This window comes from Echinops telfairi, unplaced genomic scaffold (genome assembly GCF_000313985.2).
Source record: "Echinops telfairi isolate 266 unplaced genomic scaffold, ASM31398v2 ScPeMD7_70;HRSCAF=299, whole genome shotgun sequence".
In the NCBI taxonomy this organism is placed as follows: Eukaryota; Metazoa; Chordata; class Mammalia; order Afrosoricida; family Tenrecidae; genus Echinops; species Echinops telfairi.
Genome location: NW_022103968.1, coordinates 34,636,098 through 34,647,134, shown reverse-complemented (window position 1 = coordinate 34,647,134; position 11,037 = coordinate 34,636,098). Strand labels below are relative to the sequence as shown.

At 47.0% G+C, this 11,037-nt stretch overlaps 1 protein-coding gene across 1 annotated transcript in view; it reads right to left on the bottom strand.

Annotated features, from left to right (window-relative positions):
• Window positions 1–280: 280 nt before the first annotated feature.
• RBP4 (retinol binding protein 4) overlaps window positions 281–11,037 on the bottom strand; it is a 16,554-nt gene continuing 5,797 nt past the window's right edge. The window contains exons 4-5 of the mRNA XM_004701343.4: window positions 2,451–2,663; window positions 281–587 (exon numbers count right to left, since the gene is read on the bottom strand). Of these exons, the coding sequence (XP_004701400.1) occupies window positions 550–587; window positions 2,451–2,663 (251 nt within the window). The 3' untranslated portion in view covers window positions 281–549. The remainder of the gene's footprint in view (window positions 588–2,450; window positions 2,664–11,037) is intronic.

Sequence of the window (11,037 nt, the reverse complement as noted above, 5' to 3'; positions counted from 1 at the left end):
ACAGCGTGACCTGCATTCGCTTCCTCTTTGGGTCTCCGCGCCTTGTCCAAGCTGGTGGTTAGGGCCTTCCTAGTCAGTGGGGGAAAGCCCTCTTTGAGGAAGTTGGGAGAAACCACAGTCATTAATAATGTGGCTTAGATGCTACAATAAGCCAAAGGCCAGGAAGAACGTCCTACTTATATTTAAAGGGGCGCCTTCCTTTGACCATTCGTAAGATTTCTCACCTTGGAGGGCTTCTTAGCGTGATGCAGATGGAAGACACAAATAACCACACAAGTCATAGGAAACGTGTGACTCTTTTAATAAATCAAAGGCGAGAATCCTAGGCCTCCGATTCCTTTTTCAAAAAACCCCAGTAAAGGTACCCATTGGACTGCAAACATATCCCTATGAATATTCTGCTGTGTTTCCTGAGGGCTCCTAGTTCCTGAGGGAAAGTGAGGGGGGTGAGGGGCACACTAAGCTCTGAAGATAAATAGAGGTAATTGAAGATCAGATTAGAGTTGACGACGGGACGTTTTCCAATGGAGCTTTCTATCCGAGATGTGGCTACAAAGCGTTTCTTTCTGATCTGCCATCACAGTAACCTGGAATATAGGAGAGAAGGTCGTTAATGCCATTCATGTCAGAGCTTAGTGAAGATCATGAGGATCACAATGCCCTTGGAGCTCAGCTTCATGCAAATGCTTCCCATGAGGTCACAGGGAGCCCATCTCCAGAAGATGGGGTCTTACTGCTGACGGCCATCTTTTGAATTTCTTGGGTGGCAGTTGAGTCAAAGAGAATAGAGTCTGCTCTATGACAGATCTAGTGTCTGACGGAAATATCTGTCTTAATTTTGCCTCATGGTATCTCAAGGGAAGGCATCTTCTCCTGTTTCTGGAAGTGAGGGGCCATGTTGGCCTGACCTCAGCTGTATGGCTGCTGGTTTGACTGGGTGTCCATGTCATGTGTCACCAGGCAGAGCCACTGTCAGGCAGAGAATTGGGTCTGTACCCAACTCAGCTACCTTCTGAAGATCTTGGCCAACTCTATCTTTCTTAGTTTCTTGTTTTCTCCCCTGAGGATGTGGGTAATACGAATGTGGACCATACACGCACTTCAGGGAGGTTTCTGAGAACAGCACAGGGAAAGCTACCCACCCCTCCCCCCTACCCGCCCCTTCCAATCTGTCCCAAACATGAAGCATCAGCATCGTATTTCTATTTTAAAACTTCAGTGCGGTTCATTTTACTGTTATGTTTCCCATAGTGCGAGTCAGCTGGTTAGATGGCCGACTGAACAGTTCAGATTAGTTCTTTTGATCACTCTCTCTGTCCACGTTTAGCATTTCCTGTGATGGCATTTTGAAATCCAGTTTCCCATAGGAGTGAGTGTTAATTCAAAATAGGCTATGTAGCTGTCTCCATAGTTTTATTCCCCTGATTTTAAAATCAAGAGACTAGCCTAATATCTATTTAAAAGATACTGTTATTACATAACAATAAAATACCAAAAAAACACCAGAGTGTGGGTGGGAGGAGAGGAGACTTGTGACTCATAGCAACCTCAAAAAAAGGTAAGTGAGAAGAACCAGCAAGTCGATTGACTGAGAAGAGAAAGTGGTGATTTGGGTTTACAGAGAAAAGGGAAGTTTGTTGAAATCCTTTTCTGAACTCGCTTTGCGGCGATGTCTATTTAATTGTTTTGCGGTTGTTTTCAGTTTTAGGTTTTAGCTCAGCAGCCAGCTTTGTCTTGCTGCTGACCAAGGACCAGCATGTCCAGGTCGACTGGCGGTGCCCGAGCCACTCAGTCGGGTTGTCAAGGGCTGGTTGCCCGCCAGCCCGCCAGCCCTTTCTTCCAAGGGATCCTTCGGGGAAACCGGAACCTTCAGTTCCGTCTCCATGGTGGGCTCCTGCGGCCACCGGCAGACTTTGATCATCACGGCTGTGGGTGTGTTTGGGGGGGCGGGGGTGTTGATAAAAAATAGACTAGAATAAAAAGCAGAGTGGCCCCTGCAGTTTTCCATCAACCAAAGTGCCAGTGTTGTCAAAGTCATCGAAACCAGCGGGCAGCTGGCGGGCCCTCCCAGACAGGGGGCCGCGGGCACCGGCAAGGCCGCCCCGAGCGCGCCTCCCACCACCACGTCCGAGCCAGCGGGGCAGGGGGGGCGGCAGGGCCCGGAGGGGGCGGGGGCAATGTTCCCAGGATTCCGAAAGGCGGCTGCGCGGACACCGCGGGCCCTGGCAGGACGTGGCCCAGGGATGCCCACCGAGGGCACCGCGGGCCGGCGTGGAAGCCGACTAGCAGGTGGCCGGCCGCCTGTCCATCGGGCGGCCTCCGCCGTCCGCCGGCACCCGGGTCAAACACGGTACGTCTGACAAGGCCTTTGTCTCCCTCCGCCACATCCGCCTGCGACCCCGCAGGCCAGGGCACCCCAGGCGCCCGCGCCGCCCGTCCGCCCGGCTCACCGTTGTGCACGATCAGCCGGTACTTGCGGCCCAGGCACAGCTCCTCCTGCAGCTGCCGCACGGTGCGCTGCACTTCCGGGGGCAGCCCGTGGGGGTCGCGCGCGAACACGAAGGAGTAGCTGTCCGCGCAGGTGCCGTCGAGGTTGAGGAGGCGGCAGGAGTACTGCACGGCGTACGTGTCGTAGTCCGTGTCCACGATCCAGTGGTCATCGTCTGCAAGCCAGAGAGCACGCGCTCGAGTCCCGGGCTCCCGGCCCCTGGAGGCTCCCCTGGGAAGCTAGCAGCTCCGTGGGGACAGCGGTTGCGTAGCTGGGGACATGGGCTAGACCTGGTTTTCCTCTATCCAAAATGCCCTAAGGTGGGAGTGGAAAGCCCTCATTCCCGTCCGGGCTGCCTTCCCATCCCCGCCACGCCTGTGATCTCAGCTTTCCCAAGAACGAGGAGCTTGTGGACCCAGCGAAGGCACCATTTGAACTTGAACTGAAGCCTTCATTTGAACCATAAGCAAGGGACCCAGAGGAGAACGACCATCTCTTTCCCATTTCGACGCAGAGCAGTCTCTGGGTCCAGGTCACGTCTCTGAGTTTAAATTGTACCATGGCTGACTGTATTTGTATAAATAGCAGATAAAATAAAAGCACCTGTTCCTGTAAAAAAAAAAGGCGGGACCTTTCTCCCGCCGCCTTGGCCGGTTTACCTTCCAATCAGAGAAGTGCCTTTTGTGGCTAAACGTCAGCTGGCCACCATCAACTTACGATAGCCTTGACGTCAGGCTCTGATCTGTGTATCCGCGGTACCCATCCTCTCTGTCTGCCATCCGCCCCCTCTCACCCCACTGGGAGCCACGTAACCAATTCCTGCGCAGCAACTGCGGGTTAGCAAAAGGGAGTCGATTCTGCTCTTCCGGCACAATGGTACCCATTATCTGACGTCAGATACGCCTTTCTAGTGCCGGTTCATTCCTCTCCTGAGCCTTGGAAGAATCTAGACTCTATTCCCCAAGGATGGGCTGTCAGCCATGTGTAAAACTATAAATGATGGAGGTGAAAATAACGCCGAGGCAAAATGGAAAAGAGCATTCATAAAAATGGACGTGAGAGGTTTCCCCTAGAGGAAAAAAAATGAGGGAGCTTCAACGTTTTTTCATGTAGAGATAGAATAAAAACATGATGAAATTTCCCTCCCCCCATACGCACTTTTCAGAAGGTGGGGTTGGGGGGGAGTGCCTTGCTGGCATAGTGATTATGCGTTGTTGGACTGCTGACCAAAAGATTTTGGAAACTCACAAGGGCCGTTCTATCCTGTCCTTCAGGGTCACAATGAGTTGGAAATGACTTAATGGCAGTGAATCTGGTTTTGTACGTACAATGTTCTAGTTGATACGGAACCTTGGGTAGGGCTTTGAGCACTGAATCATGTCACTGGGGAGACACTTGCCCTGTTTTCTCATTCGTCCTTCACATTAACTGTGCGCACCACTGTGTCCCGCTTTATAGATAAGAAAACGAGGATCATAAAGAGCAGGGTATACGTGGGCTCCCAGTGACCCCAGAGCCCACGGACTTAACCTCTGCACCTTACTGTCTCTAGAGAGCAGGTACACGGAGAGCGGGGCAAGAACACAACAGCCATTGTGTCCCTTCTCCTGCCCATGGTGGTGATGCTGTCTGCCTGATGCCATGGCTGCAGCTTGGGGGAAGGCAGAGATGCCTGGAGCCCCAGCGCCTGGGTGGAAGGGTGACCGCTAATGACGGCTCTGAGATGCTGCTGGCATGCTGCTCTGAGGAGCCCGAGAAAGTCCAGCTCAAATCCAGACCCATCGGGGAGGGGGTTGTCACAGCAGAACCGAGCAGTGCCTCCACGGGAGGGGTGAGGGAGCTCACTCAACTCACTCCAGGCCTGGCAGGAGGAAGACTGAGCCAGCCTCACACCCCAGGTGTTCCCAAGTTCAGGGTGTTGGGTTTGAGGGTGCACATCTGACTGCTTAGTGGTGACCACAGTTACTCAGCAGACCGGCCAGGATTAGAAGCCACGGGACCGCCTGCCGGGCCTGGCCCTCACATCAACCCCCTTGGAGACTCCAGAACATCCCAGAATGAAGTCATTCCTTCCCTGGTTTGAGGGGCTCATTGTGCCAGGCACAGGCTCCCCAGAAACCTATGCCTCAGACACAAGAAGCTCTCCTGTGAAATGTTATTCCTATTCATGATCCAGGCCGCTATAAACTTGGCAAATCTGCAATTTAATTCTCTTCCCCCACATTTTCCAAAATTGCTGCCAGAATGTAAATTCTGATGCAGGAAGCAAGTAGCTTTCAATGCTTGGCTGTAGTAAAATTGACTTCTGTTCTTGACTTTACAAGAAGGCTGAAGTTGGTTTGGTGTATCGCCAGACTTTTTTTTGGCTAAATAGTTTAAAAATGAATAATTTAAATGGTAACAACTTTTACCAGACTCTCTTCCTCCCAAGAGTATTTGCAACACATGCATTGCCTGAGCAGCGCTAGAAAGAATAAGCTAGGTTCTCCAACCTCCTCTCCCCTAGCAGCTAGGCAGGCTCCTTCTGCAGAACCACCAACCCCGAACCAAACCCACAGCCACCAGATCGAGTCCAACTCTAGTGACTCTAGAGAACAGACCAGCACTGCCCCCTATGGTTTCTAAGGCTGTAAATCTTTATGTGAGCAGACTCTGTCCGCTTTCTTCCATGAATAACTGGTTTTATTTAAATGGATTTGAACCAGGACTTTTCCATTAGCTGCCCTCCCCAACAGCAGCTAAATGTAGAGCGCTCACTCAGAGCTGGGCCACATGGCTGATAGCCCTCTCTGTTATCCCAGGAAGTGAGGCTACGATGTATATGTGTCTACACAGCACCCATACAGACTGGCATAGGGGCTTTGTTTGATAGCCCCCAAACCAAAGAAAACACGTAGAGAGCTGATGCTGTCTCTAATGAGTTGGTTCAATTGAAGAATTATGGTTCAACTGAAGATCTCATTGCTGTGGGCCTGGAACGTGTCACTTTAGCTCTTGGACCTGTGTCCCCAGACATTGCAGGAAGAGATCAGGTGAGAAGCTCCTTGTGGTTCTCAGGCCAAAAGGTCCTAGCTGAGCCAGTCACCCTGTGGACTTGAGTCTATTTCTGACTCAAGTCTCCCAAAATAATCCAACCAGTACTGAGCCCTAGCAAAATGAATAGATTCTATCATCCTGAAATGAAAGTAACCCCCTATCACTTCCCTCTCCTCAACAATAAAATGGTCTTTGGATTGAATTCTATAAACCATTGAGTGTCAAACTTCACTATGCAGAAGCCTCAAGCTACAGATGCATACTAAAAAGGCAGATTCCAGGGCCCCACTTCCAGGGGTTTCTGATCCAACTAGCCTGAGTTTGAGCCCAGAAATCTGCATTCTTGAAATGCTCTGCTTGGGGCCTAGATGTAAGCGGTTTGGGGACCCTGACTGAGAAATACTGATGTAGATAATTAGGCCAAGTTGCTACTCAGCCTGACCAGGTTCACTTTCTCAGGAGAGTCACAAGCTACAATTCGGAGATGGACAAAGGGAAGGTCTTTGCCTGGAACTGTCTGAGAGGGTCCCAGACAATGGTGATCATATATAGTATTTATGAAGTGCACATTATACATCAAATTAAGCATGACAGATAATCATTGGACTGCTAACCACAGGACAGCAGTTCAAACCCACTAGCTGCTCTGCAAGAAAAAAACGAGGTTATCTATTCCCACAAAGATGTATAGCCTCAGAAACACTAAAAAGGGTGATATGAGTCTGAATTGACTTGATGATGGTGGAATTAATTTTTTTGTAGCAATCTTACAGAATAGGAATTATTCTTTATCCCCATTTTACACCTTAAAGCTCAGAGAGGCTGGTCTGTATTGAATCTTGGTCACTGGGTGCCAGCGTCCTTAACCTCTGATGGCCTGCTTGCTGATGGCAGAGCAAAGTGAATGGACGCCCCATACTCCCTCAGTAACTCACTCACTGAACGACAAAGAAAAACAGGCACAGACTGAAATCTTGGACCTCAAGACAGAAGCTTAGATGTGAGAGAATCATGGTGAGTCCGGAATCAGGGGAGGAGTCTGGATGGCACGAGCTGGAAGAACTGTGGTAGTTACATACTCTAGGGTCAATTTGAGGATTGGGAGTGAAGGGGTGGAGTCTAGCCTGTCAATTATTGTATAGCCAATAAGGTCTCTGTGTGGGCATGGCCTTCTCAATGAGAATTCTAGGAAATCCGGCATTTCCTCCTTGGAGGTAGGAGACACTTTCTCACACTAATTGACTTCCTTGGAGACCCTCTACTGATAAGGTGTACTCCCTATGAGACATCTCTGAGGAGAAGCCACATGGGCCTACCCTGATGCAGCCAGAACCCTGGACCTGGAGAAGTCACGTGGAGACTCCTGCCAGCACTGAGAGCTTACGCCAAGGGATCCAAAGATTTTCTACTAAGTGGCCTGTGATCGTCCTGCATTCAGCGTCATTGTATGTGTTTCGTGAGTCTGAAGAGGACTTTATAGAGTGGTACCGGACATATGGGCTAATATCGGACTTATGGGCTTGGACTGGACTGGGTTGGGATGCTTTCTTAATGTACAAATTACCCTTTATATAAAACTCTCTCTTATACACCTATGAGTTTCTATGGATTTGTTTCTCTAGCCTACCTGGGCTAACACAAGAACCTACCCATAAACATCTGGAGGACTTATTCCATGTAGCCATTTTGGGATGGGACTGGGCAGCATCCCAAATGGGGCACAGAGAAGGGGAAATAGTGGGAGAGTTTGTAGCACACTTCTTTCAAGTGACGTGGATTGGCCACGGGAATGTGCAGGTTGTGCAACTGGGAGGGAGTACAGGGAGACCCTAAAAGAGTTCTATTGAGTCTCATAAAGGCCCTAAAGAGATGGGCACTAGGACTGGGAGGTACTGCAGTGACAGAGGGCAAAGGCAATACAGATAGGCAAGCAGAGAGGACATGGCTGGTTCCTTGCCCACAGTGGGACACCATGGGAGAGTTTGTGCAGGGACACCCATGAGAAACAGACATACAGGCCTCCCATTTTCACCTCAGGAAATTTGAGCCACATCATTTACATCAATATCTGTGACCAACTAACCGCCCTACTCCACTGCTATCACATGCATGCAAACTGACTTTCAGAAATCAAGCATCCAGAGCTCCGGATTACCCCTGGGACAAAAAAAACAAAACAAAACAACAACCGAAAAACAAGAAGAAAAGTGCCTAGTGGTCCTTAAAAGAAGATACTAGACCCACTGCTGCTTGGCAGATTCTCATTCATAATGACCCTGTTGGGCAGAGAAATCCCCAGTGTTTGGTTAGCAACTGGGCATTTGGCCACTTCATCACCAGGATGTCCAAAAAATGGAATACAAAATTTAAAGTAATAAATAAATAAATAGCCCACGTTCAGCCAAAAAATAGTAAAATATGCAAAGTCACGAGAAGCAGGATAAATCAAAAGCAAAATGTGAAGAATAAATTTCTGTTACAGAGTCTAGGCTCATGAAGAGAACTAACCATTTTCAGACTGTGGTGCTGAATATGTTTAAAGAAAGCAAAAGGCACACAGAGAACACAAACTAATGGAGATCAGCAAGCAAATTAAGGAACGAAATGAGAGACTCCACACACACAAAAATGAAAGCATTAAAGAAAACAACTACTGCAATTGAATTAGAAAAAGCAAAAGAAGCAAGCAATAATGGAGTTGAACAGATAGATGATAAAGTAAATGAATTAGAAGATAAAATAACAACTTATCAAGACCTAGAGAAACAAGACAAACAACTTATCAAGACCTAGAGAAACAAGACAAAACAAATGGATTCAATTACATTAGAATGATAGGAATCCCAGAGTACCGTAAAAGCACAGACTCGGTGTTCAAAGACATAATCAGAGAGAAGTTTTCAGATTAGAACAAAGAACCAAGTCTTCAAATACAGGATGTTACATGAACTCCAATGAGAAGAAACACAAAAGGACCAATTTGCTGCTATTCTAATGAATTCTCGAAAACAAAATACAAGGAGAGAATTCCACAGCAGCAAGAGACAAACAATATAACACGCCAAGGGATCATTCATAAAATTCCACGTGGATTTATCCCCAGAAACTCAAAAGGCCAGAAAACAATGTGGGAACATGTAAAAAATACTGAATGAAAACAAATGCCATCCAAGAATTCACAGCAAAGTTGTCATTCACTGCACAACAAAAAATCTGTTACAAGAGATAAACAAGGGCACTGCATAATAAAAGGATAAATCCAGCAAGAAGACATACAATTATAAATATTTATGCACCTAACAAAGAAGATCTAGTGGCACAATGAATTAGGCATTGGGCAGTTAACTATAGGTCAGCAGTTCAAACCCACCAGCTGCTCCTCAAGAGAATGATGAAGACTGCCAGCTCCTAAATGGATTTACAGGCAGAATTGACTCCATGGCCCTGTGTTTTGATGTATGCACCTAGCAACAATGTTTCAAAATGCATTAAACAAATACTAACGAATATGAAAGGAGATATAGACAACACTACTTTCCATAGACATACACAAAGCACTGCATCCAGTATGAGAAAAATACACATTCTTCTCCAGAGAACATGGATCATCTTCCAGAGTAGAACACATAACTACAATCTCAACAAGTTAAAAATGATTGCAATCATAAAGTGTCTTCTCTGGCCATAACAGTATGAAGCTAGAAACCAAAAACATTAAAAAAAATACATGAATACTAAATAACATACTACCAAAAACAGAAGAAAGTAAAAATTTTAAAACTCCTAGGGTCAAATGAAAATGAAAACAAAGCATTATATCAAAGTCTTCGGGACACAGCAAGCGCAGTATTCAGAGGGAGATTCATAGCAATGGATGACTACATTAAAAAAAGAAGATCCAAAGCCATTAACTTAAAGCAACAACTTGAACAAATAGCAAAGCAAGAGGACTAATGCTCCCAGTAAAGACCAAGGCAGAAATAAATCAAACAAAAAATCAGAAGAATGAATCAATAAAAGCAAATATTGGTTCCTTGAAAGGACCAATGCTATAGACAAACTGTGGACTAGATTGACCAAAAACACAAAGAAAAGGGAAAACAAACAAACAAACAAACAAACAAACAGGTTTTTTGGTAAATGACCAAATTAAGCAAGGGAATTAGTTACATTACAGTGGATCCAACAGGGCAATAAAGATCTTAAGTGATTACCTTTAAAAACTATCCTCCAACCAAAGTGAAAACCTGGATGAAATGGACACACATCCAACCCAAAGAAACACAAAAAGAAAGAGAAAATCTAAATACGGCATTACAAAACAAGAGATCAATGAGATCATCAAAAAAGTGCCAATAACAACCAAAAGCCCACGACCAGATGGCTACACTGGATAATCCTACCACACATTCAGGGGAGAATTGATGTGAATCCTACTCACGGTCTTCTAACATGTATGTGTCTCTGTAAACGTTCACTAATTCATAATAAAAAGCTAAACAAAACAAAGAATACATATGAGGAAGGAGCATTATTGAATTCTTTCAATGAAGCCAGTATAATCTCGATACCTACAACAGACATCCCAAAAAAGATTAGATAAAAAAACTGCTGGGCCCCCATACCAGCTATGTGGACAACTGCCCCTCCCCCCAGAAGAATCTACTTGAGAGGAAGGCACTGAAGCTGCAGCTAGGGGAGAGGGGCATGTCTGATCAGAGCAAATGGGAGCACTTAGGGGGAAGAAGAGAGAGTGGAGCACAACCTGACCCACCAGGCCTGGAGGATGACACCCCCACTCTGAACAGCCAATAGACAGAGTGGACAATATGGCGGATCCCACCACGAGACACGCCGTCCCTTGATGGTCCCGGGCCCTAAGGGGGACAACACTGGAGACTCAGTGTTGGGACTGGCCTAGACTGACCCTGAGACACCAAGGCAAACCATTACAAGCGTGCGGCAGAGCAACCGTGGGAGCAGAGCAGGGAGCCCCCAAGGGAGTACAAAGGACAGACTCTGGGGCCAGAGCATGGTACTCCATCGGTCTTGACTGGAGGACACGCCTAGAGATCAAAAATCAGACTTTGATCTATGTACAGGCTTTTCTTTCTGTTTTAAAATTTTTCTTTTAATTAATTTATTCTTCTATGAGCAATTGGCTTCCTTTTTTGTTGCCATCGCTGTGTTCTCACTGATCGCCTATCTTGCCAGGGCTTTGTTTTTGATGCATATTATTATCTCTACAGATCTAGCTAGATTAGATAGACTAAATGAATAGTCTGGAGGAGAAAACAACAGGACCAACGGTTCTGGGGGGACACGGGAGAGGGGAAGGTGGGGGTAAGGAGGTGGTGCTGACCAACCCAGGGACAGGGGAGCAACAAGTGATCCAAAATCAGTGGCAAGGAGGGTGCGAGAGGCCCGGTAGGGATTCAGCAAGGGCAATGTAACCGAGAGAAATCACTGAAACCCAAATGAAGGCTGAGCATGATAGTGGGACAAGAGGAAAG